Source organism: Cynoglossus semilaevis, unplaced genomic scaffold, assembly GCF_000523025.1.
Source record: "Cynoglossus semilaevis isolate Cse_v1.0 unplaced genomic scaffold, Cse_v1.0 scaffold1102, whole genome shotgun sequence".
NCBI classification, from domain to species: Eukaryota; Metazoa; Chordata; class Actinopteri; order Pleuronectiformes; family Cynoglossidae; genus Cynoglossus; species Cynoglossus semilaevis.
In genome coordinates this window covers 302939-330916 of record NW_007585110.1, presented here as the reverse complement: position 1 = coordinate 330916, position 27978 = coordinate 302939, and the positions used below count along the sequence as shown (strand labels likewise).

At 38.9% G+C, this 27978-nt stretch overlaps 2 protein-coding genes across 6 annotated transcripts in view; both read left to right on the top strand.

The window, feature by feature from the left end:
* Positions 1–22187, top strand: part of tead1b (TEA domain family member 1b) — a 36504-nt gene extending 14317 nt beyond the window's left edge. The window contains exons 3-14 of one of the 5 annotated variants that reach the window (XM_025053543.1): positions 9175–9239; positions 11420–11482; positions 11569–11631; positions 13377–13388; positions 14172–14303; positions 14572–14618; positions 14731–14792; positions 15252–15370; positions 15762–15935; positions 17639–17779; positions 17899–18051; positions 18720–22187. In XM_025053543.1, the coding sequence (XP_024909311.1) occupies positions 9175–9239; positions 11420–11482; positions 11569–11631; positions 13377–13388; positions 14172–14303; positions 14572–14618; positions 14731–14792; positions 15252–15370; positions 15762–15935; positions 17639–17779; positions 17899–18051; positions 18720–18833 (1145 nt within the window). In that variant the 3' untranslated portion in view covers positions 18834–22187. The remainder of the gene's footprint in view (positions 1–9174; positions 9240–11419; positions 11483–11568; positions 11632–13376; positions 13389–14171; positions 14304–14571; positions 14619–14730; positions 14793–15251; positions 15371–15761; positions 15936–17638; positions 17780–17898; positions 18052–18719) is intronic. The other 4 variants (XM_025053545.1, XM_025053546.1, XM_025053544.1 and 1 more) reach the window with 4 other exon arrangements.
* Positions 22188–22315: 128 nt separating this feature from the next.
* rassf10b (Ras association domain family member 10b) lies at positions 22316–26135 on the top strand. The gene has a single exon (XM_008337011.3). The coding sequence runs from the start codon at positions 23163–23165 to the stop codon at positions 24519–24521; it is 1359 nt and encodes a 452-aa protein (XP_008335233.1). The 5' UTR covers positions 22316–23162; the 3' UTR covers positions 24522–26135.
* Positions 26136–27978: the final 1843 nt, after the last annotated feature.

Here is a 27978-nt window from a genome sequence, read left to right as displayed (position 1 = left end):
TGTGAGGAGCTTCATTGCAAGAGAGACATCACACACCTTCGGAATAATCCTTCATTTGTTCACTTGCTATTGTCAGAGCGAGGCAAATGTGTTTTCACGCACATGGTAGTGTAAAGGTCCAATTATTTTGTCTTTCTCAAAAATAGGAAATTCTCACTAGTGTAAATAGTGCTGACATTTAGATCACAAAGATGGAAATAAGTCATGTGGACTATGCTATATAGATTTCAAGGTGGAATTAGCAGGAACTAGATATCTATCACACATTTGAAAATATCTTAAAAATTTGCAGATAGAAAAATATTTATTCTTGCTTTTTCTTTTTTCATTATTTTGCAAAACAATGAAATGTATTTATCATCAAATGCTTTCCTCATGATGTATGGGCATGCTCCATGAATTGTGTCAACGTACTCTCCGTACTTTTTGCTGATGGTTCCAAAAATTAGTTTCAGTGCCGTCCAAACTCATTCTATCTTGATAATATTCAGTGTCGGTGCAGTAGGCATCAGTAGACTGGCATTCAATTAAACCAAAGTCAACGTAAAATCTGAATTTCACTTTTCCCAGGCTGTGAGAAAAGAAAATGAATACATTTGTTTGGTTGCTGCACAGCAGTATTAACGCTGACAAGCCTGTAGTTTTCTTTTCAGTGAGTAGATTTTAGTACTAACTTGTGACCATGGTGTTTATAAGTGAGCACATGCTGTTGCTTATGTCAGAGATTTCAGTCTCCTGACCTCATGTTGCCTGGGCTTCAAGCCTCACAGGGCTTTTCATCATAGTGGAGGGGCTAAAAGCACTAGAAGCTCTGATACCAAATCTTATGTAAAGAAATGTTATAATTTAAAATTAAAAGATAGAACACCAACTTGTTTGATGATGTTACTGGAGTGCTTGGCTTGTATTTCCAGACTTACAGTGAAATGAAAATGGACAACCTGATTTAAAGACGTGCTGAAGTGTTAGCAGTGAGTGTTATGGCAGCAGCCTGAGGTTCGCTGCATGTCTGAATCACTAGAACGCGGGGTGTGTCTCTGCTCTGAGGACTGTAGGTCCTCTGAGTCAGCCGTCTGGTTTCAGGTTGCACGTTTGTGATTGGCTGTTTTTGTTTGACTGATACACAGTGAATAAGTCAAAGCATTTTAAAGATGCAGCGACTGTCTTTATGCTCTCTCCAAGACAAGTCATCAGTCCTGTTGTTGATCACACCATATTCCATTGATGAAACACTTTTGAGGGTATTATTTTGTGTAATCAGCATATGAATGGAATGTGAATACCAGTGCTTTTCTCTCAATCAGTGCCCGGGGATTTCAGTTCAGTGCTAAATATTTGTCTTTTTTTCATTTTTCATTTTTTTCCCCATACATTATAAAGAAATAGTAAAAAAAAAGACCATAAACATTGAACATATAGTGACATGGACAGAAGGATGATTCCGAAATGCTGTGACCTTATTTTTTTTTTAATTCATAAATTGTATGTTTTTATATATATTTATAGTTGCAAGTGATTCATAATTATAGTATAGTACAGCGATTCCCAAACTTTTCCATTTAGAGGCCTACCAAACAACATTAGCTTCTGGCCAGGGACCCCCTTTGAAACCTACAGACAATGCTGCAAAATATGCTAAAAACAATTAGCTTTTTGAACGTTATTTTTTTACTTTTATTCACTATTCAATAATTTTAACATATGTTTAGCACAAGATAATTATTAATGAACCTGCACTAGCTAGCTACACGCTAGCTTGAGGAGCACAGCAGCTTGGTGACAGGCAGAAACCACCAGGTCTGCAGAGATTGTGTTGTCGTCATGCCGATGTTGCAGCAGTCACATAAGGGGTGTTCAGATAACATTGGAAACCTGAGAATTCGATGATGATGGCATTTCACGTGCTGTACGGTTCAGGGCAATTGGTTATAAAAGAAAATGCCACCTGGTGGCTCCCATTTTAAAAACCACTGGTATAGCAGTGAGTATTATAGGTATTTTGTTATTTCACACATACATACATTAGGTATTTACAACATTGTCCTTAACATTCTTGTCCACCTTTCAGACAATAATCTTGAGCCTTCTATGGTCACAAAGTTTGACTTTTCATTTATACCTACTGGTCAGAGCCTACATGTCGTTGTACTTAGAAGCTGGATTGATCCTAAGAGATTGAAAATATTGATTTTACTCAGTGTCCCACTTTGTTGCTAAAGAGGGAGGGTGGGTGGGGGGCACACTTTGCTGACTGTTAACACCAATGTTCACGCATTGGACCTGCCACAAAACCAGTTCCTCAGGAGGCTCATAATTACAGGCGTCCTTTCAGATTAGTTCAACAGCTTGGCCAACTGTGGCTGTACTCCCTGGTCATTTATTTCATCCATTTCCCCTTCCTGAGAGACACACCTCGATACAATGACCAGGGCAGCCTCCACAATAATGTATGTCATGATAGACACAGTGGCTCCTAATTGATAGAGTGATTCAGACAAGTGTTGGCTGTGCAAATTGATCCCCTGTGTGCTTATGGCACAGAGTTGAGGCTAACAGGTTTCAGCTTTGGCCTTGTTGGAAAGACGTAGAGTGGAGAGAGAGGAAATAGAATGAGCTGGAACTGCTGAGTGATAAAGAGGCTGTCTTTGCCTCCTCAGCTCTGTCTAAATGTAGGCCCAGTTCAACAGAGGTTGTGCTGCTGTAATCCTCTCAGTGTCTCCAACAAGGCTCAGGTTAGTGACCTGCTGCTTTGTGATGTCTTGTAAGATTTTGAGAACACCTCACCTTTAATCCCCCGCTGTTCAACTAACACATTAGCTCAACTGCTCATGACCCAGCCCGAGCTATAAAAACCTTTTATCCAGCTCAATAAGGTCATTTGAAGTTAAGTATTGATTTCTTTTGATGTACAGAAAAAAGATTCGGGTTTTAAAGAACTGTTAGTTACAGTCTCATGTTGTACCTAAAGAAAACTTGAAATGGATTTTAAAAAAACAGGTATGATTTTTTTTTACTATCATTGATTAAAGGGGTAGTCCTATTATACAGTATATGTAGATTTTTAGATGTTCCAAAACCTTGTCATATATGTAAATGCATTCCATGAGGAGCACCAAAATACAATTTCATTTAATATGCAGTCAAATGTGGTTTGGTTGTAATTTGTTTTACTTTAGGTATTTCTTTAGCTAAAGGTAAACTACTCAGTTATTTTAAAGTTTATATTTACATTTACAGAGCTCATTGTTTACCTGCAGGGGTTTGCTGTTATAGTTACACCAATACAGATAAGTGATAATTATCCGGTCCTTATAGCAGACACTCCATTTCATGTTCTTAGCTTTGGTGCTAGTTACAGCTGCGGGGGTTACAGCTTCTTCATACTCACTTAGTACAGCTTTTTAGCCTCTTGAACTGTTGGCTGGGCAAATACTGCAAATGCCAACACTGTTCTTGTCCTGTAACTTGATAAGACTTGCAAAGGCATGTTGTCTTAGCTTTGGCTTAGTGTTTTAAGCCTAAATGTAATGGGCAGTATTGTCTGCTCAGTTAGGAAAGCTTGCTGAATTCATCATCCAATGTATCAACTTGAATTACACTATTATCTAGTTAAAGTTAATATATTAATGGTTGATAACTTATTTTCTACAGATAACATTTTGCATCCTGAGTTGCTGTGAAATTAGTTGTATTGTAAGGGATTATGATTAAACATCTTAACAGTCTTCTCCTTAAAAGCCACTTTTATAATAATAATTTAAAAAAAGGAGAAGTGTTTATGTAGCATGTAGTTACCATGATTTCACATATGGTATGTGAAAAGACATTGTAAGAAGGAGTCATCCTTAAATATCATAATTTTACAAAACCATAAGTTGATTCAGCTAAAATCAAAACCCACTTATTGTCTTGGCTGTGTTTCTCATGCTTATAAATAAATAAGCCTGGCTTAATTGTAGGTCCTATTTATTTTTTATGTCCCTGCCTCACTTGTCTGAATGAAAACTCATTAGCTGTTTCCTGTGAATGTGGGGAGGAACCAACCATGTGCATGCGAGGCCAGAAGTAAAAGAGCCAGTAAAAATGAAAAGACTGCCATGTAATTATCACATGTTGTGAGTTAAAGTTGAAAGCCTTGGATAGTATTCACACCACATATACATTTCTAAAATAGTGTTTTCTTTTTTTTCAGCAGTACCCTTTTCTATAATTTGTTTCTTTGGAGTAATAAGACTGAGTTTTAGGCTATACTCAAAAGAAGAACAATTAAAAAAAAATATATATATATATGTGTGTGTGTGTGTGTGGGTGTGTGTATGTATGTATATGTATATTTGTCAACCTGCAGGTGTTTGTATGTATGAAAGTAGTTAAAGTGGAGGGATTTTTAATGTGTTTAAGATGACGGTGCTGTTTTTTTAAACATCAAGCGGTCTTGAAGTCTCTCTCGTGGATCCAGCCTGACGTTAGACACCACAAATAGAGGAAGTTGCTATACTTGTGTCAAGAAGACGGATTAGTGTTGTAGATGTTGAAGGTAGTAATCAAATTTTTTGTATTCTTTATATAAATATATTTTATATATTGTATATGTATACATACGTGCAAACTGATTTGTGAAATTAATCAGTTTGAAATGAACTCTTTCTACACATGGGTAGAATCATGTTCACTGTGAAGACAGTAATTTCCACACAAACTAACACATACTGTGGAAAAGAGTATTAATGTTCCACCAAACTTTAAGCCTAAAATATCATGTCAACGCCCAGCGTTTGTTTATGATGCTAACCAACTTAAGTTCAAATGGACCAGAAGTTGAAGCCTCCGCTGGATGAAATGGCATTCTATGCTCCTGCAGTACACATACAAAAAAATGTTTGTCATTGTTTTCATGTGTGTAAAAGTGTTAACATTTGTAATCATAATAATTGTAATTTAATCGTAAACAAATAGAATTAATGTGATTCACTAACAAAAAAAAATTCCAATTGGTATATCTGATTTTTTTTGTCATATGAATCAACATTGATTTATCTTAATTAGTCAAGATTGATTGTGTTTAAACCACAGCTACAGCCAATGCTGTGATTCATCAAATTAAAATTGTATTTGTTTGACAGCCCCAGTATTAGTTTGCACAACTGATTTAAATATTATTCAGTCTTATTCTTATTCGGACTGTCATTTATTCCTGTAAATGTCAAAAAACATCAATAGACGTTAAAGTTAAAGAAATGACAGGAGATTTCATTTTACTTTGAGAAGGAACATTGCCCTATTTCCTGCAAGTCACAAGTCACAGCATTTGTGCTCGGCATGGTGTTACATTCCCATTGATAGCACAACCAGCAGGCTTCCAACCTAGAGCTGCTTTTCCCAAAACCTGCACAGGACGGATGCCTTTATATTGTTTGATTCTTTTGTGATGCAAATGTCTGACTGAGACCCTGGAGTCATCTATTACACATGACAGGAAAGCTTGGGCTTTTGTGTTGATGTTCATGTGTAAACCAGAGGGAAAGGTTTCAACCACAATGAAATTAAAATGTATCCATGTGTTGTATCAAATTACCTTTTAAAAGCTTCAACTAGATTTCAACATGTTCAAATAGCAAAGTGTGAAAAACAAAATATTTAATTAGAAATTTCAAGGTCGCATTTCACAAGCTTGACCCAGAAAATATTTTTTATTTACTTTTCTTGATAATTAGGTTAACACGTTCGATTTGACTACGAGGGTCTACTGTGGGCCAATATTTAGTATCAGAAGTAAAATTTGTCTAATTTTCATGTTTATTACAGCACACAAAAATGTCTTAAATTGAAAATATACTTGGTTGCTGCACAATGTAACTACCTTCAATCACTGTACATATCAGTTACTGATCTTGAGTTGTCAAGTATTAAAATGTACATAGCGTTGCTATATCTTCCTGTAGCGTGTATCGTTTATATGGCGATAGGCCTGTTTGGTAGAAGCCACACAATCTGTTGACTGAATTTTCGGCAGCATTAAGCTCAGAGTGCAGGGCAGGATGTGACTTTGGTTGTGTCTACAATAGGAAATTGTGCTTTTACAGGAAACTGATGCTTGTAATGAGACGAAAATAATGGAATGGACAGAGTAGAGAACTATTGTTCTTGCTGCATTAATGATGCCGGTGAAACTGTTCATGTTTCATTACATAAATAGTTTTTACACAGAAATACAAAGGCATATGTACAAAACATATTTACCTAAAATTTAAATATTTTCTTCGAAATCAAAGTCAAACTCATGATCGCAGCTGAAAATAATACTGTACAAGCAATGGGTGGTGGGATTGATCTAAGCACACATGAGATGTTAACTGAATTACTCCATTCAAACATAGAGCATAAATGGCTATTAACAAGTAAGTACAGTGCAGTTTGACAGAAATACACTGATGCTAAAGACAATGGAAGTGAAGCATCTATTTTCAACCAAATACATAAAGGTGATTTGTAAATTTAAAAAAAAAAAGATGGGCTCCACTGCTAAAATCTGGTTCTGCAATTCAAAGTAAAAAGAAATCTAGTCTACATTTATAGTTGGACCATTGTTTTGCCCATTAGTCATCATAAAGTACTGGAGCTTATCAATGCTAATTTGATTTTACCTTCCATGCATCTATTCTTTCTTGATTTATTGTAAGGTTTGATGACCTCATAATTTTAGGTTTTTAATGCAAATTACATTTTTGTGTATTAAAATGAGGATATATTTGTAAACATAATCATATAAGAATAATTTCAGAATATTAGCGTATTCTTGGACGGTGTTGGACACTGAAAACCAGATTTTATCTAGTCATTGACAAAAATGTGACGTGTAGTTAGTTTTAGGCTCAGTGCAGAAATACACCGGTTTGTTATTGTGTCACCCGATCTGGTTGGTCCACATTGAACAATCATCTGCTGTTCACAACAGATGAGTTCCAAAATGGATAGTGAAGGCCAAATTGAATTTCTGACTGAATGAAGAATCATCCACTAAGAGGAAGTTGAGTCTCATTGTGAAAGCCGCGACTGGAGGCCTGTTCATATGTTGCAGATCCAACAAACGACAAAATTTAAATTGGAGTAGTGTTTACTCGACCAGGTTAAGTAAATACTCAAGATGCTAAACGGTAACAAGTCCTGCTCTTTTTATGAGAGATAAAAGAGAGGTTGGGTAAGAAGGGACAACACATATGGCTGTACGTTCATTAACACTGGTTATAACTGCTTTCAATGATACCAGTTGAGCTTGTGGTCCAACTATATTAATAAGGCATCATAAGGATTAATAAGGCATCATAAGGATTAATAAGGCATTATTAGGGAAAAGAAAGTGGAACATTTAAGAATCTTTAAGAAACAACTAGCAGAGCAACTTCTGACTTGGTAACAACGGTCAGACCTAAACCATAATTAATAAAAAAAAATAATGAAATAAAAATGGAAAATAATAAAGTCAGGGTAAATGTCTAAATCCTGTTAATTCTAAACAGTAACACATTTTCAAAAAAATATAAGTGCATAGTTAACCCAGAAAAAAACAAAACAAACAATGCTAGTCCACTTGAACCCACAGAGCTTTTTTCTTTCCTGGTTGAAAAGAATAAATAATTCAACAGCGAGCAGGCTTTCTGCTGCCCATTTGTGTGCTTTGATCTGCGATTCAGGAGTTTGTTTGCATGAATGCCTGTATTGTAATGTCATGTTCCCATTGTGTGAATTATTAAAAACACTGCAGCTTCTTCCATGCCTTGACACTACACCTGATGAAGTAAACACAGATACACTGAATGGAGGCTGGTTAACATCGTGCCTCCCCACAAATGGAGATGTTATTTTGAGCTCGTGTGACAGGGCTCGTTTAAGTCGGCCTCACCTGCATCGTTAGTGAGAAAACATCGTAAGCGACAACCTTTAACAAATCTCACATCGACTGCAGCCCCTCCCATCTCTACCATACTGATTGGATAAATACACGTGTATGTGTGGCAGGCGGCCAGATGCTGTAGTGACTGCATATTTATGACAGGTATATGTTTTAAATGATTGATCAAAATTGTAATGATATGACCCAAGCTTTTTAACATTAAAATTGCTGAGCTTCAAACAGGCATCTGATTCTCCAAGTAAACAAAAACAAACACTGTAAACTGTAGGCTGCACAGAGCCAGTAATATGCTATTGGGATAGCATACTGTGACTGACTTGAACTGTGATCCAAATGTTTAAGATGTCTTCCTTCTGGTGTACCGGAAAGTTAATGGTGCCAAAAAAGTAGCTTCTTATGGAAGCTGCTATATGTAGTTCACTTCAACAGGAACATTGGTGCACAAGCCTAATGTTTCCTCCACTTTTCATACTTAATGATGCCTCCATGCAAACAGTAGAGGCAGGTGAATATTTAGTTCTTTCATCTCTCAGAGCTTTGGTCATGTGACCCAGCCCTTTCTCTGAGGTGCAACCACTGAGAGAAAAATGTCTTTTCTTCTGATTCCCGAGGACGCAGCTTATTAGCACAGTCCCATTGTGTCACAGTAAAAGGAAGCCCATTAATTACCAATGAAGTGAATGTAGAAAAATGTTGCATTATATCCAGGGTTTCAAATGCATTTCACAGACAAGAAGAACATATCCATGCCACTGGTCTCCTCCTTTCCTATAATTTGCGTAATAGTTTTTGCTTGGCAGTTATTACTGTCTGTTATTACCATATGAAAGAGCTAATCCGGGGTCATGTGCACCGCTGCAGCAATGAGAGTAGAGCTGAGGGCAGAAGAATGTTTAGAGCTGTTGCTAATTGGAAGTCTCTATAAAGCGTCAATTTTAATTAAGTCTGAACTGTCCTGTTTTTAACCCAATATATTCAGGTACCATTATTTTCTGTAATAGTATGAAAAGACCAGGCCTGTTTCCTTTGTTGGCTTCAGGCTTTGAAGAGAGTAAAATTGAATTAGATCAGTTGGAACAGCTGTGCTGGTGCTGCCAGTTTTTTTTTTTCATGCTCACGTTCAATAATTCCTTGGGTAAATGGATCTGGTTCATGTAGACAATGTACACATTTTCTGTTTTGCACTTATCGATTTAATGAAGTGACTCTATAGGCAGCATTACTTTACCTTAAACCATTGCTGTCCTTTTCCTCTCAACCAGGTCGAAATGAGCTGATAGCACGGTATATCAAGCTTCGGACTGGGAAGACGAGGACCCGAAAGCAGGTAAGAAAAGATAGACATTTTTTGATTGATCTCATGTCAAAGTGCGGTTGGAGTGTGTGCACATGGTTGCATTTGTTTGTGAGTGGAGAGCAACAGAGATAGACAAAAACAAACACAGCTATTGGACGAGAGACTGATTGCTGATGCCTGAATACATCAGTCTTTGTAATATACTGTACATTTGAAGTACAGTTTTCTGCATTTGTCAATAAAGGCTCAAGAAATATATTGTCATGTGAGAAGAGAAAAGTGCAACAGTGCTAGAAAACCTCCTCATGACTACATGATTGTGGTCATTACTTTGCTGACCAGTAGAGGCCTTTATGAATACAAATGAATAATGGTCTAATCAATAGGAGTTGTTGAGAGATCTGAGAGGGCACATCACCGCCGTCTGCAACACCACATATCACTAGTCTACCACAGAGTTCACCTAAGGCATGTTTAATCAAAGTGTTGGCAATTTATTCGTCAGTGTAGCATCATCAGTCAGGGTCAAAGAGCAAGTTGGAAAATGAACATTTTTTGTAGCGTTGAGATATATTTCGTATTATTTTAAGTCCAATTTAATTACGGACGTAACAATGCATTATTAGTGGATTAAAAATCAATATAAATTCTGACATTTTCCATTGGTTGAAACAAAAAACGAATGGCACGTCACAGCACAAAGAGTAGGGTGTGTTATCTCAAAATATCAGTGGTCATACCGCACAGTAGATGCTGCTTTGCGCCTTAAACCAAGATGCCAGATCCCTACGTAGCCTAAGTGACATTCAGGTGTTCAAACAGTATGTGGGAAGAATTAGTATGTACTGTTTTTATAATAGTATATACTTTTAATTGAATATTGAAATAAAACATTCAGCTAACGCTCAGCTCTCTGTTGAGTTATCTGTTGGTTTCTTACGTAACATACATAAAACATATAGTAATACATTAACCCTATGTCAGTGTGTGTTACCGAAATGTCACTGACAAAGAAACCCCACAGGAGACCCACAGGAGTCACACTTACTGATGAGTAACCAGTGCAGTCGCTGTTGTATTTTCAAATCTGTCTGAATGTGAGTTGATGGCATGTGGTGTTTTGTCAGTGTCTCTGCAGGTTTTGCAGGGACCTTGTTTTTTTTTTTCAATTTTGTACCTTTACAATGATGGACATGATCAGGACAGGCTTCAGTAACATCTGACTGATAAAGTTATAACAGTGATAAATAAGCCTGTGCCTTGTGTGTGTATATGTATATGTGTGCCTGCAGGCCTGTGTGTGTGTTTTTGTGAGTGTGCGAGAGAATAGATCAATCGGGACCAAAACAAGCCATGTGTTTTCTCTGTCACTTTCTTTCACAACACAGAATCAAATGGAAAAACAAACAGCTGAACTTGCAGCTGCTGCCTTAAACAAATACCTCCATATTAGGGTTTATTTTGATTAATATGAGGCTAACCTTCTTTAAGAGGAGCAGAAAAATACACACAGTTATTCACAAACATGTTTGTTCATTTAAAGTTGCAGTTACCCACACATTTAGAGTAATAATTTTATTCGTATTTACTTAAATTTAAAATGTATGCAGATCACTTATGCTTATTTTTATTAAGTTTCTTCATTACCCCAGATAAGAGCTTATCAAGATCAAGTTGTTTTAATGTCAGCCCTAATCACATTTAAGTCTTTCAGTTTTAATGATAACTGAAGGCTTTTGTAAAAATGTTGTGGTGCAATAAATATCTAACATAAAAAATTATCCATCTGATGTTGTCAAATCTCAACTAAAAATATTGTCTTGCCTTTCACATGCCAAATGTTAAAAAAGTTAAGTGTGTACTGCTGTATCGTTAGACTCCCAAATACTTGTGAATTGTGTCAATGTTGGTGATATGCCTCAGTGTTTCATAAGAACATGTTAGGAGTTGATTCTCAGTCAGCTCAGTGCTGGTCACGTTTGTTTGCTCTTAATGTGCTAAAGAGACATGCATCCTCCTTAATCAGCTCACTTAAACCACACACGGCCTAATGACTGACTGGCTGATATTGTGGTGTGTGGTTTGGACATGCCTCCGTTTGGAACCTGACTTTTTTTTTTCCTTTTACACACACATACTGGTGTGATACACCTTTTGGTTTCTCTTGTGTTCTTGTTTGTTTATTTTCCCTTTTCTCTGTTTTAATGGAGGTGTCTAGTCACATACAGGTCTTAGCAAGAAAGAAAGTTCGAGAAATCCAAGCTGCCATTAAGGTACGTCTTTGCCCTGCTGTAGGGGGCTTTTCATTGCCATGGTTACAGGTTCTTCCTTTGTTTTCCTCCCCTCCCCTACCCTGCAGGTGTCTAGTCACATTCAGGTTCTTGCCAGAAGGAAATCTCGTGAGTTTCATTCCAAGCTAAAGGTATGCGCTTTTCTGCTTTTGGGCTTGTTGGTCGCTGTGTTTGTCTTGACTTCCTGTTTCCTATTTCCCGTGTAGTGACAGAGTAAATGCCTGTTGCTCTGATTCCTACTTATCCATGTCTTGCACTAACTCTTCTGCTACCTCCAGTCTATTCAGAGTTTTTAACAAACTCCTTGTTGCTTTTTCTGTAGACTTCCAATTTCAAGCTTCTATCCTACATTTATCATACATTTTTAGAATTGATGAATTGAAAGATTAGTGAACCAGAGAAAGAGCTAAAATACTGTTTATGGTCACCTTTCTTAATGAATGTGTTTTATTTGACAGAGCTCACACACACAGTTGTTAGTTTTACTGATATATTCACTTAATGTACAATCACAGCTGCATCTAAAGAGTACACACATGTTGGGGAGCATGCTGGCATGGCTGCTGGTGAGTGGCTGAGAAGCTGAAGGTCTAAGAAGCTGAAGTGAACTGGTTACTGCTTACATGAAGCTGATACTTCATCAAATAAAAAGAGGTGAACATTGCACCTCCGTCTCTTTTGACAACCTAACCCAACTGTCTCTGATGTCAAAGGCTCAGCATTGTTTACTCGGAGCGGAAAATGGCCGTGATGCCATGAAGCTGGCTGTTTTTAAAATGCCCTCCTCTGCTTTCTTCTTTTCTCTCCGGCTTGTCAATAACTCTAGAGTTTTTACATCACAGCCCTTTCCATCGGGTTCAGATGTCATCATTTCAGTGGCATCCTGTTAATTATTACTGCAGCAAACTTTCCTCATATTTTTTCTGAATAGCAGTATGCGAGTTAATTAAAAAAGGTGATTTTGAATAATGTTGACCTATGATCAGGCATTGAATTTATGTAGAAATGTCGCAATGCCTTTCATATAATGTTGTTGGTTGCTTTGCATATACTTGATGCTCATAATAAACTCCTCTCCCATAGTTGGCACTCTTTCAATGACAGCCACTCGTGTTACATGTGTGTTTATCATAGGCTACATTTGGGGAAAAAACGTAATAATAACAGCATGCAATTTGTAAAGATTTGTGCAACTGCAGACCTCAGTTGAGTCAATATAGTTTTTTGGTTGCTGGTTAAAAGTATGTTAGTGGCACGTATATGTGTGTATATATATGTACATATACTGTATATTAATATGTGTGTGTGTGTGTGTATAAAGCGAGTGAGAGAGAGTCAGGCAGGCAGCCATTCAGAGAAATGCCTGGTTTTTAAGGGTTTTTCAGGCAGCAGTCTGAAGAGACACAGACGGCCTTTGTATCAGTTCCTGTCTCTTGTCATTTCAAGCAAATTAGAGATCAACAACAACAAAAGGAGCAGTAGTAGCTGGTGTCAATGAAAAACCTGCTGTTTCCGATTCAGTCTGTGGCATTTTGGTGAAACTACAGTCATTAAGCTTTTGTTCTGCCTTTTTCTGTCTCCATTGAGTATCAGAAAGTATAAAGAGCAAGATATTTGCCACAGAGTGTTAGGATACTTTGTAAATACCATTTCTGCCTGGTAAAGACTTTAACACACATTTGTGCTTAAAGCTCTCTGATGAACTTTCCTAATAATGTCTTTACTACTTTACAACTTGTTTATTAGGTAACAATGTACAGTTTAAATACATCACTAAAAATTGACATTTTTACACTTAGGTGTGGCACTTAGGAGCTGAATTATATGTTAAATTGATCAACATATTTACTGTAAAACCCTGTTTGTCTGCGTTTAGGTTACAAACATGGTAAGTATTCTCTCTCTATTTTGAATGTGCTTTAACCAGAGCCTGCCTCATGCTTTGGCTGCTAATTATGCTTTTGTCCTCCATAGTGACACAATAGCTGTTCCCCAGTTTATTTTTGTGTGTTTGCGTGTATGTGCGTTAGTATGTTTCATCATACAGCTTTCCACTATCGTAGTGCAGCTCGACCCTGCCAGCATGCTGACCTTCAGTTTCTGCCAATGGAAATGCATTGGTTTTCTGTGTGTCAAAATGTTGCAGTATTTACCTTGAATTTTCAGGAAATTGAATCTTCCTAAAATTCATTCCAGTACACATTAACCCAGCTATTACCTGTTAAAACCTAATACTACAAACCTTAATTAAAACTACATCATATTTAGAGCCGTGCACCCTCGTACTTTTGGGCTGAGAAATTCTTTGCAACATTTAATGATTGAATATGCTGTTATATCAACAGTCTTGATATAATCGCTGTGGGATGGGTGTTTTAAAAGTATTTTAGCAGAAAAGTAATCAACAGACAAATTTAAGTGCATACCACACTGCTAAGCATTTTATGTTGGAATTCAATGGTAATTGTTTGGCACATTCCTTAAAAAAAGGCCACACTTAAATAGCAATGCTGATGCATCTTCTTTTTAACCTGCTTGCTGTTCTCTGTTGTGGTAGAGGTCAGTGGTGCATTCACTGTGTTGTTTAGAATCTGCTTGTTGCTCCCACTGCATCATTCTCTGCCTCCCCCCTCTGTGTGAGTGCTAAGCCCTTTTGTGACTGCTATTAAAGGACCAAGCCGTGAAGGACAAAGCCCTCCAGAGCATGGCCTCCATGTCCTCAGCTCAGATCGTCTCTGCCACGGCTATTCACAACAAACTGGGCCTGCCAGGCATCCCGCGCCCAGCCTTCCCTGGAGCAGGGGTAAGAGCCTTTCACTGGCACCTAACCTCAGATCTGCTCCATCCAGGAGGAGCCACAGGGCCAAACATTTACTGACACCAAGTCCAAATCACATTACACACACCGCTTATCTGGGCCTATCAGAGAAGCAGATGATAAAGTGGAGTGGTCGTCAAGATAACTACATCTATTGAACATGGGCCTGTGAACCCTAACAGTCATGTTGCTCACATCTGCTCACAGTTGGACAATTTTGTTCCTTATTCCTCATTGTTTCCTTCTTTTGTAGTTGTGGCAGGGAATGATATCAACTGGCCAGCCAGGATCCTCGCAAGAGTGAGTTTGAAAACCTTTACATCAGAATAGAAAACTGGCAAAGAAAATATACGTATATAACATGATCATTTGAAGTGTGATTATGTGATGTGTTTGTTTTTCTCTTCTTCAGTATTAAACCTTTCAGCCAACAAGGCTATCACACCCAACCATCGGTCACAGCAGCCGTAACAAGTAAGACTTTTTCAGATGGAGAAAAAGTAACAACAAAATGTTCACTTTTTTTTCACACCCTCTGTGTTTCTTTTGTAATTTTGTATTATTAATCAAATATTATAACAAAAAGGCAGTCCACTCTGCTGACACATTGCCCTGATTTTAAATTGCCCATGAAAACCCATTCATGGAATTGAAATTGAAAAACAATGATTTCTTGCAGAACGTTACTTTTCAACAATTATCAAAACATTTTAAAAATGACAAGTCCAAGAATCATTACAATATTTTGCAGTAAATTAACATTGTAGGGAGAAGACTAGTGGCAGGTCGCAGAAAGTTGCAATTAGTTGTAGTTTCACCATTTACATTTAATAAATAATTATCCACAACCTCAACACAAAACATGTTTTAGTGCAATTTATCATTGTGTAATATTTGTAATTCATCTGCATTATTTTTTCTCCTTCACTTCAGATTATGAGCCCACACCAGCTCCAACAGCTCCAGCATGGCAGGGTCGCTCTATTGGAACGTCAAAACTCCGACTAGTTGAGTTTTCAGCCTTCCTAGAGCAACAGAGAGACCCAGACTCAGTGAGTGCCTCAGACAGGAAGTGTGGACTTCACTCATCCAGTCCTAAATACAGTTGGTCATTATCCTAGACAAACGTGACAGGAATCCTGCCAAAAAAAACCCAAAAAACAACTGTTCATTAGTCACTTACTGTACTGCAAAAACGATATTTAAACTGCAGTTTTCAGCTCAGCAGAATAAACAACATTCAGATGTGTGCCGCCTTGAATTTCTTGTGAATATTTTTATGTACAGTGTCATCTACACAATTTTTTATATAAATTAACTTTACAGATTTCACTTCCCTACTTACCTACTGTGTTCTCATTACTTCGGTCATTAGTTGTTGTTGTATAAATGATTTTTGTGCGTGTTGTTGTTTTATAGTTATAGTTTTTTTTTCTCTTCCAGTACAACAAGCACCTGTTTGTACATATTGGACAGACAAATCATTCCTACAGTGACGCCCTGCTGGAGTCGGTGGACATTCGTCAGATTTATGATAAATTTCCTGAGAAGAAAGGAGGACTGAAGGAACTGTATGGAAAAGGTCCACAAAATTCCTTCTTCCTCATTAAGTTCTGGGTAAGTAATCATTTCCAGAAGTACAAACACACACTTACACACACACACAAACAGATCTAAAGGTATTAGGAACTATTTTTACAGCTGAAAGTCAGAGATCCTGATCCCTACCAGACTGAACAAGATCATATTTGTTTACTTCCTGTCGTTGTTTTACACTGACTCCACTGTTCTCTTAATGTTTGCAGAATGCCCTCAGCTATATTTGGTCATGCATAGCAGGGGAGTGTTTGATCAAAGCGCTCGCTAATTCACTTTAATATCTCCAAACAATGGAGTGACCCACTTGCACTCCTAATAGCTATTTAAACATCGCATGTATTTACTCCTCGGTGGAATATGCTAACTAGCGGCAGCCAACAAAGTAGGCCTGGCGTGCACTTGACCAAGTCCTCTGAGATTTTTTTTTGAAGTGACCGACAATCTAATTTTCAAATGAAAGACGGAATCTGCACAATAATGAACGAATAACTGCTCTGCTTAATGAATGAGCAGGACGTAGTAGGAGGATGTTATGTGTTGTTGTTTGTTTCTATGTTTTTTTGCCATAATGAACAGGAGGTTGAAGGCATGGAAAGATGGCCCTCGAAAAGCTGAGCAGATCTACCTTATAAATTGCTCCTTTATTGAACCTTCATTTATTCTTCCTCAGAATCCAGTTTCCAATGAGGACACATTAACATAATAATTCAGAAGCAGACTGAGGTCTTCTAGTCCAACATGTCCTCAGCTCAGTGGACTGTTGAAGACTTGTGGCTGCTTCTTAATATCAGACCCATATTCTGATAGTTTTTGTCTTACAAGTTGTTTTAATTTAATCTTTTTTCTGCTTTTGTGCATTTTATTTGAACAATAATTCTCTTTTTGATAAAAAAAATCCATTATCACTATATCGATCTCTTAAAAAATTACCTACAATTTCTGATGTGGTGTAATTTTGTGGTGGAGTTTGTCCTATTTGAACATGTCTATTCTTACCATTTTACTTTTACATTTTTACATTCACTTTTAAACTTTACACCTAGGAATTGTGTTTCTTTGACAGAGAGGTAAATTCAAATATGTTCCCGTCAGTGCTAGTGTTAACACACTGATACTACTTACTGTGGATCACAAAAAGTTTCATTCGGCAAAAAGAGTGCTAAAAAGATTTATCAAAAAAAGAAATACATGTCATAATGTTGATGAAACTGTATGAGGTGTAATATTAGGACACAAAGTCAGTCTGACCAGATTATTTGATGACTTTTTGGGAGTGTAATATCTAACACAAGATGCAGAAAGAGTCACATTTGCTCTTATTGATAATTTAACAAAAATCTTTAAAATGAAAAATAAAGTAGTGGAGGTGTTTCTGACCTAAGACTCTGTTGAATACATTAGGAGGACATTAGGACCGGTTCTGGGAAGAGACACAATAACCTGTCTCACCTGTTGTAACACCCGAGAATATCCAGGATGATACTTTCATTAGGAGTAAAGAACTCTCTCCTGGGTTGTATTTATTAATTTCTAAAAGTGTGAATTTAAATAAAAGAAGCTCAAATTATGCCAGGTCTAATAATAAATAATGCTTTCTCCGATGCCTGTTGCAACTTGCTGTTATTGACCTCCATCTGTGGCAGTACCAAAATGTAGGTTCATTTTTTCATGTCACTTTAGTCGTGTGTTGATAACCTTCAATGTCTCGCTCTTTCTTCTAGGCTGACTTGAACTGTAACATTCAAGAAGAGAGCGGGTCTTTCTATGGAGTCACGAGTCAGTATGAAAGCTCAGAGAACATGACCATCACATGCTCAACAAAGGTCTGCTCCTTTGGCAAACAGGTGGTGGAAAAAGTTGAGGTATGGACACAATTCTTACCAAATCAAATTGTGAATAAAATGACAGAATTCTCTACACGGCTGTGTTCATACGTAAGATGGAGCGTTTGTTTTATTTCCATAATCTCCTATTTCTTCAGACTGAATACGCACGGTTTGAGAACGGACGCTTTGTCTACAGAATAAGCCGCTCTCCCATGTGTGAATACATGATCAACTTCATCCATAAGCTAAAACATCTACCAGAGAAATACATGATGAACAGCGTGCTGGAGAACTTCACAATCTTATTGGTAATTATGTCACTGACCTGTTGGCAGGTGGTCTGTCTCAGAGACGCTCATTCTTCTTCATGTCACTGTCGAGGATTGTCGGCGGCCGTAGGTCTCTTTGAAAAAAACTATGTGGGGGGAGGAGTGTCTTTAGATGAGCTCCTCTGGCAGGTCTCACATTCCTATCATTCCTCAGTGGATGAAACGTGGTGTGAGGAGCCTCATTATCTGCTGGGGGAGAATAGACATGGCAGGTGAAACCCCCGTGGTTAGCAGTTACACGGGGGCTAAAAAATGTCACTCACAGCAATTGGAAGCAATAGATAAAAAAGACTTTTGGCCATACAACACTTTGGTAATAGTTAATGAAGAAATATGCTGTAGAGTTAGACGAAAAATTAATTTGAGCAAACAGATGAAAATTCTTAAGCAAATCAGCATTTTCAGGACCACTGTTTGACTTCACATCAGCATCAATATATCAGAGATTAGGTTTTTATTGGATTACGGTTGGTCTATGATTAACCAATAACAGCAAACAGGTGATAAGGATCACCATTTTCTCCTGTAGGTTGAAACACAGTCATTAGCTGAAGCAGGAACAGCTGTGGAGGAAGTTAAACCTGGGTGTGGAACACATTTTACGCTTCATTTAACTTAAGGAGTGACTATCTTTTGTCTTCTGGCAGGTGGTGACAAACAGGGACACCCAGGAGACGCTGCTTTGTATGGCCTGTGTATTTGAAGTGTCGAACAGTGAGCACGGCGCCCAGCATCACATCTACAGACTGGTGAAAGAGTGAGGAGTACCAGGTGTCTCCTTAACCCTCTGCTTTTCACAGACTTTCAAACCTCAATACGAGTGGCAGTGCCTCTACCTGAAAGTCACACTGACAATGCTTTTTGGCCATGGTAACGGGTGAAGTCCTTTTGTTTAAATGTAAATGTTATTTGACTGCAGCTGTGTATTGCGGTACAGTTGTTAAATGTATAACGATGGGAAATTGTGCTTGAAACGTGTCATGTTTTGTCTATGTTGGGTATAAATGTGGCCGATCTTAAAGACTATACTAGATTTATTTGTGTTGTCAAAATCTGCTCTGCTATTTAGACTAAAAAAATACAGCTGCTGGCCTTTAATACCAGCAGCTTGATCTGTGATCCTTGTAATATGTTCACTGGTGTTTTTTATGTCTGTTGTTCAACATTTGTCATCGTATTTACTGTAGACTTACTGACAACAGATTTTCCAAAGAAACACTACATACACAGTAGCTAAAAACTACATTTGCTATAAACAAATCACTACAAATTTCAGACACTAAAAGGTTTTTTGTTTGTTTGTTTGTTTTGCTTATGTCAGCTCTTGGAAAATCTCGGCCGTTTCCTAAACCTATCTGAGAATATCAATTTTTATTTCCTCAAATGACTCTAACCAGACTGATCTTTCTCAAAAGCACTTTGTTCACATTCCTGGACTTGCCTTACTGACATATTAGCAGACCTGTGATGAATAGTGTGACTAATCACATTAACACTAAGAGTAACTCAGCAGAGATTAAGTTTGTGGTGGCCATGGCCCCGTGATGAAGTGACATCTTACTCCTTCAAGGTCGTGGTACGAAATCAGCTCAGAGTTTCTGCCTTTTTATCCTAACTGTGTTCACACGTTTCTGTGGCCTACACTGATCCCGAGCCTTAAACATTATGCTAGCTGTGTGTAAACTCCTAATGATGCCACAAAGACTGTGATGTCTACATAGAAAAAAAACAGTCCTGATACAAACAGCCAAAGTGTAAGTGTACAGTGCCTTAAAAGTTATTCTTACATCACCCTTTTGCTTTATTTTCAAGTTAAAAATCAATGACGTCACCGTTTTTGCATCTGTTGACTTTTGTTCCTAAACCTTACGCTTTCAGAATTCTGTTGCTTTGGTTCACAGGTGAACGTGAAAAACTTTTCTCCTACCAGTGACTGTCTTTTTTGTTACAAAAGACCAAAAATACAGAGGTACAGTCAGTCCTTAGTCCTGTCCTGCATGGTAGCAAGGAAGTGCCTTTAATTCAAAATTAAAATCCTCAAAAGATTAAACACAGAGTGAAAAAAGAAATCAAGACCAAAAAGGAGATTTTAAGTGAGACCAATCACCACATTGCCTTTTCACAGCATTGTAATGACCACACGACAGAGCTGAAAAATCTATCTTTTGATCTTGTAAATTGATTGTAATAACTATATAGTTGAAGAAAAATATTGACTTGAGGTGAGAGAATGCAACACCAGCTGATAATATACAGCCATGAGCTGCAGAGGATCAGGGCCAACTGGATGGCTTTTTACGCTTCTAATGTTACCCCTAAGTCAGAGTGTAGTCTGCCCCCACCCCACCCCCTGTCAGAATTCAGGCATAGGATGACCACTGTGAAACCAACTTCACTGTGCCAATTTACATGTGTGACAGGAGTGATAAAGTCACATTTAACCAGGGATGGACACGACTGATTGATTTTGAATAACAACTTTGACATTAAAAGTCTATTGGTGATGTAGATTTTTAAACAAATTATGTCCAGGCTGTGCTAAATCGACCACCGTGTTGTTCCACTACTTTGCCACACGGGGGCTACAGTTAGTCACATCTCCCAGCATTAGACATACACAGGCGAACGATGCAGCCAGTGCTGCAGCCCACAAAGTATATTTGAAAATACTTTGATGCAAGTTGTAATTTAAGTGTAATAACATGTATATGGCACGTGTTTAACTGAATATATTGGTCCAGCTGTTGTGGAAACATTGATATGTTGCAGTATCTTGATACTTTCTGAACTCCTGACTCCAGTCACATAATTCTGACAGAATTAGAAAGAACGTGGCCTGTGTTCTCTTGATGTAACAGACATCAGGCTGAGTCCCTGTGCTCTGAGCACACTTGCAGGTTCAAGTGTGTTTTATTTAAAGACTGAGAGAAACTCCTATAACTATTTTGTCCCCTCCTGTATCTGTACATGGTATACTCTGCAGTAGACGTAAAGGGCAGTCATTAGTTGGACTCACTGTTTGTCTGCCTGTATCCATGTAGTCCAAATAAGTGTCCATGTGTCCCACATGGACTTGCTGGCTGGGCTGTGACTTAACGACAGCAGGAAACACCAGGCACTTTACGCTGGCGTTACCTTCAACATCACACACAGCTGTGATGAACCAGCCAGAGATGTGTTACCTTTTATCACTACATATCTCTGTCAACAACCTTGGAGAGTTTGTATTGAATTTATCAGCATTTGTGATTCAAACCTAGTTCAAACCTGCTGTGGTCAAGGCCTTTTGTGAATACACTCGCTGTTTTCTACAGTTTAATTAACTGATATACTTAAATCAAATATCTAATTTCAGACGATGTCTCTGGTAGATGCAGATCAATGTCAGACATTCAGTATTTTTATTTTTTTTGCCACAGTCCTGGAGACACTGCAGTGTTGACGGGCCTTTCGTTTGTGTTTACCCTGTGTATCGGTTTGCATTTAATGTAGTGAAACGTTGTTAATATACTCGTATCCAGTTGTATTTGGTTGTGTGATGACATTGTCTGTGTGTGGCAGGCCTGGTTCGGTGGCGATGATGTTACTGCTGCACTGCTGGTACATTCGGATGTGTCGTTTTCACAGCAGGGCTGAGGTCAAGAGAGGATTGACGCTCAAAAATTACCAGCAGATTTGCAGAATCGTGCTACACACATCAGCAGTCTGGCTATTATTGTTTGTTATTCTGTAGGTACTGGTACCTTTTTATGTCTCTACCCTATGACCTTTTTTAGACGGCGGCTTTAAAGTGATGCTCCACTGAGCTCATGTATAGTTGTCATACACACATTTGAGTTTTCTGTGCAGATGTTGATGCTTTGTTTTTGTTTTTTAACTGTAAAAAAAGGTTTCTTTGTACAAAGCTATATCCTGGCATTTGTTGGTACACGTGTGATATCTTTTCAGATGATGATGATGTTGGGGGATAAAAGACTCTCTGCCGTGTTTCTGTGTTTTGCATATGGTCTTGTCTTTGCTCTGTAACTTTATGATGCCTTCTTGATATTATAGTTATTTTGTAGCTTTCTACCTTCATGTATGCAATATTGAAGTAAAATAAATCTGAAAGGGTATTTTCTTTTCTTCTTCTTGTCCGTTCACTGAACCTTTTCTAGTTCTTTCTGGGGCTGCAGGGATCTTGACTTACCACAAGATGGAACTGTTATTTCTCAACTATCCCCTAGTTCGGCGAACCACTGCAGTGATGTTTTCTACCGTAAATACACAACAGTCTTAACAGCAGTGAGACATAAGAGCGCAAACTGTTTTCTGCACTGAAGCATTTGTTGGGGAATAAGACCAACACATTGTAGTTCTGTCTATCTAACTGACAATCTTAGTTCAGTTTGAACAAAATTAGACATGAATTAAAAACAAAGCTGAAATTAAATTTACATCCCTTAAAAGGTTAGTTGTTCACAGAGCTGTCAATAATGAGAATCCAACCAATGGCTAAATATTTACAAGCACCGATGGGCCATTTATCACCACAGTGTTACATTTCACAAGACAATTAGTTATCAGTGTCATGTATTTAGACTAATATTTCAAGTCTGTCACAAATGTACCGGACAGTGTTGGTTACCCTACGGTGTAGGTCAGGATAGTATAAGAAGTGTTTGCATCGACTCCACTGTGCTGTACTGCAGTTTTGTTTGCTGTTTACTTCACGGTGTTTACGTCACACTGTGTGCACACAGTTCAAAAGATTGTTTGGACAACACATTCATTCATTTTAAAAAAAAGAAAAAATCATTACACTTTGTTTGTGTACCAGACAGTGGCACCACAGCACAGACAGACAATCCCCAAGTGTCAGTCATGTGACCAGGGCAGAGGCAGTTCTTCAGAGGGTGATGTCTTTCTTAGCCTTGGCCTCGGGAAAGTGCACAGGAGGACACATGGAGCTCCAACCCTCCAGTCCCGTCACAAACTTCTCCACTCGCAGCGTGCACGCACACAGACAGGATGCACCCGCACAGGTGGATCCCAGGATATGTTTAGGGTTTAATTCTTTGGCAGTGATTAAGTTCTAGTGTAAGTTCGTGATGGAGACTGAGGAGAATACAATCTCGGTGTGGGTATGTCGGGAGGAGAAACTCGTCCTCGGCTTGTCCAAACGCACCACCTGCGCCGACGTGGTGAAGGTTCTTCTGGAAGAGCAGAACTCACAGGGTGGACTCTGCGCCACCCAGTCCTACTGCATCGTGGAGAAGTGGAGAGGTTTCGAACGGATTCTGCCGCACAAAACCAGGATTTTGCGTCTGTGGACGGCGTGGGGAGAAGAGCAGAAGAACGTGAAGTTCGTGCTGGTGAAAAGCGAGGTGTCTTTGGAGAACCACGCAGCCCGGAGCGCTGAGGCGCGCGTAGTGCGCAGCAAACAGAATCCCGGTGTGACCAAAGGAGCTGCCCGGTCACCTATGGCGGGCATTTCTCCAGACAAACAGCGGCGGATCGTCAGGAAAGCTTTCAGAAAGTTGGAGAAAATCAATAAAAAGAGAGCGCGGGTGGCGCACAAGGACACCACCTCTGCGGAGAAGATGGAGACTTTGGTCCATCGGGTGGTTTCTCAGGACCACACCATCCGTCAGCAGATCCAGAGGATCAAAGAGCTGGACGGTGAGATTGAAATGTGCGAGGCCAAAGTGCATTTTGACAGAATGAAAAGGCATGGGGTTAATTACGTACAGGACACGTACTTAGTTGGTGCTGCTGGTGCTGCAGCATCCAGTCGTGAGGAGCAGAATCGATATCCAGCTGAAACTTTGGCTAAGCTGGAGGAGTATGCACTGTGGTGTGAGGAGGTGGTGAGACTTCAAGAGGAGCTGTGGGAGCAGGAGGCGCTGACAGACATCATCACTGTGCAGATACAGGAGGAGCTGAACCAGCGCTGGATGCACAGGCGGCGAGAGGAGCTGAGGAACAGGAGCAGGGGGCCCGTCAAGGGCAAAGGTGTCCCATCTGTCCACAACACATGGACAGATATGAGTCTAGGGAGTGAAGCGTGTCTGGAAGATGAGCGGATCAGAACGCAGCTAGATGCCAGTTTGTACATCGGCCTGCGCCTCAGCACAGATTTGGAGGCTGTTAAAGCTGATTTAGATCTGACACAGGAGATGTATGCAGCAAAAGAGCAGGAGATCAAGGATTTACTGCAGAAAGTGGACACGATGGATATTTTGGATGAGGACTTGGCCAGAGAGGAGACCTGTATCTATGGCACAGATGATAAGACAGAGGTGAAGAGCTTGAAGAACGACTGGGTGGAGGGCAAAAATGAGTGGGTGGAGAAGGCCAGAGGATTGTCCAAGGCTCAGGATGTGAACGATGACGACTCGGACACTGGTTTAAGTTCTCTGCACAGTCAAGACTCCGACACTCTCCCTGTGTGGGAGTCTGTTGTGTAGGACATTGTTTATCAAGCAGTGAGGTGAGACCCAGAAGTAGGTCTCTGGGCTGAATGTTGGCTGTAACATGGATCATGGATAGTACTATTGGATAGTACTATGGATAGTACTATAGATAGTACTATGGATAGTACTATTAGATAGTACCATTCAAGTGTAAAAAAAAAACAAACCCAAAAAAGTATAACAGAAGTTCAATGAATGAATTTAACTGTTCTATTGTGAATTTGGTAACAAATGTGTGTGATGAAAGTTTAGTCTCATGACCTGTTCTTTTCTTTTTTTTAAGATTAATGAGCACACCGTAATTGATGAAGTGGCCTCCTAATCTATGATGCAACAAAACATTGTGTTGCCCAATGATAATACACCAACCAGAAGTTTGAAAGACATTTAAAATTACAAAAATTACTGCCCCTAAAAAAACAAAAAACAAACTAACTAACCCCCCCTACAGACACACACACACACACCTTGCTATACTTCCTTTTTGGATTCCAGTGGCTGGAATCTGTTGAGTGTGCATTTGCCAAAGAACGCAAAAAAGAGAAAAATCATAGCTCACTATGAAGGAACTTTTAGATAACTTTTGGTAATTGACACACTTTTGATGGTGTTTGAAAATGCAAATTCTCATAAAACCGTGCATTATTCAAGGAATTGAGAAGGTCCGGTTTGTTTTAGAGCCCATTTTTAAAACGTCCTTACTGCCATTTTTTTTATCTATGTCTTTGTTGAGCCTAATTTCTATGTATTATGGTAACAACACATGTCTAGTTCGTCAAAGAGACCTTGCTGATCTGCACTAAGTCAAGTTATTGTCAAAGCCAGAAGATAATAAATAAAGTTGTTTCTGTTTTGGGTTCATGTTGTCTCCTCTGTCTTACTGTCTGTATGTCAGGGCTGCAGACACATGGACGTTACCCTGGATTGGTCATGATTATACACATCGTATACAACACAGTAATGGAACAATATTGTTCATCTCTGTCTCCGTTTCATGGTGTACCAGACAGTGGGTGATACAAATCTGTTTTTGCTCTGAACCGCAGAGTCAAAATAATGTGTGAAGTCAAAACAGCGGCTGAGCCCTGAAGGTTCTCTGATGATTCACTGAAGACAGATGACCTTGTTCCCTCTCACACAAGATAAACTGGGACGTTTGGCACAGGAGCCCAGTCCATAATATTAGAGCGGAGCTCAGGCAAGTATTTACACGTTATCAAGGAACACACACACACACACACACACACATCCTGCTGTTATGGGGGCAAGATCTAATAAAGACAGAAACACAACTTTATCATTGTACAAATTAAAAATAAGTAAACCAAAAGAATTAAATTAAAAAAGAATATTATTATAATTATTATTATTACAAGTGTAGAATGAGTCATTCATGCCAAAATGACACAGTCAAGAGACAGTCAAATAAAAAAGCACCAAAACATAAGGCTTTGTTTGTTTTCCTTGTGCCATGCTAACAGTCTTGCCTCACCAAACTGAAAATAATTAAATTATTTCAGTGTGTCTCAGGACCAAAGGACTGAAAAATGAGACGGCGTTGAGTCTCCCGCCTTGATAAATCCGCCCATGTGCCGCTTTACAACTCAATACGCATTGATACGCAGCACGACAATAAAGTATACGTTACTACCTGTCATCAACGGCTGTATTTCTGCTTAAAAGATGTATTGAATTATTCAAAGAAAAGACCAAGCGTGTGTTTTCTCAGCATATACAGTGACTTGAGTGACACGCAGCGTAACTGTTGTGTACTGTGTCTAATACACTGTATTGTTGAGGCTGTTCTGAGAGGGGCACAATGACATGATAATGATACAGTGACAGTCAGTCTCTCAGTAACTTCATCAGAAATAGTCAGCTGTTTATCACCTCCAATTAAATAATTACTATTATCACATGATAGTCGACATTAGTAGAAGAATTTAGAGACTATTTTTTCTTAAATCTACAAATATGTGTAAATACCACAGATGTGTCTGTGAAGGTACTGTCTTTTCTCAGGATCCATCCATCCATCCATCCATCCATCCATCCATCCATCCATCTACTGCTTACTCTTTTGCGGTTTGCATGATGTGCTGGACCCAATCCAACCTGTCGACGAGCGAGGGCAGGTAAAACCCTGGCCAATGTTGGTGGACTGTAGGTGGAAACCGGAGTACCTGGAAAAACCCACGCACACACACATGCCAACTCCATACAGAAATACTAACAACATTTGTCAATGTGTGGCCCAATTCTTCATAAATTCTAGACTTATAATGACTGTCCTGTCTGCAGTCCAGATCTGTTTATCTCAACATCCCTGGTTTATCTGAAAGAGATCTTTTGGACGCTGAAAAGGGGGTGGGGTGGGGGCTGGGGGGTCAGTATAACACTTCTATACCACTATTTATATTTTGGTCCTAAGGGCTTCCTGTGAGATGATGTCACACCGTTTGCCTAAATCCAAACACCACTATTGTCCCATATCATTATTCTGTCAAGTGACTGTAGAGTGCAGTGAGTGATATAAAATAAAAAGGTATTGAAGTGCCATGGCAGCAGACCATGCAGGCTTTGTTCACATGAAACAGAAAAAAGAAAGAAAGCCCCGGGCTTCCATTAACCTGAGAGTCGACAAAATCTCCTGACTTTCAGTGTCAGTGATCTACGGTCGACGGAGGAAGTCAAAAGCTGCACTTTGTAACACAAATAAAGACTACCTCTAATTTTAGGGTTGTATTGATAATTTATGGCCAAATGTAAACAGAGGGTTAAAGTAGATGGTGGTGACACATCACAGTTCAAGATGAGGTTGGGGGGCCAAACACAGGCAGGTTTGATATCAAATGATAAAGGGATAAATTCCCAAGCACAAGTACAGAAAGAAATGACTTGATAATAAAGCGTAGATAGATAAAGAAGCGGAATACCAGCGTCACATCGGCAGCTTTCAGTCTTGTAGTAGTGTAACGTTGAAGCTGGTTTCACAGTGACAGGAGACAAAGATGAACGAGCAGCCTTCAGTGACTTCGGTCTTTGAATTAAGGACAGAACCTTTGTCAGTGGTGCTGTGTTACACGTTCCGTGAATGAGAGGAGACACAGTAGTAATTCCCTCCTCTGTGTCCTTTATATTTGTCACCTCATTATACTAAGGACATAAATTATCTTGACCTGATTGAAAATAGAACTTTATCTCACTTTTTACAAGTAGCGGTGTAATTCTATAAGGTCCCAGAGGAAAACTGGAGCACATTCCTGCCCTTTTGTTTTCGCACGTTCAGTCTGGTGAGAGCTGTTCCCACGGTCCAAATGAGGAGCACCAATGTAAGGTTTTCAGATTATGTGCAGTGGAGTGTTTCCCTGGAACTCCTGGAGGTACTTGAGGAGATGTTTCAGGAACCTAAAGTGTCTTTTTGCTTAAGCTTTCTTAGAGTCGAGTCCGA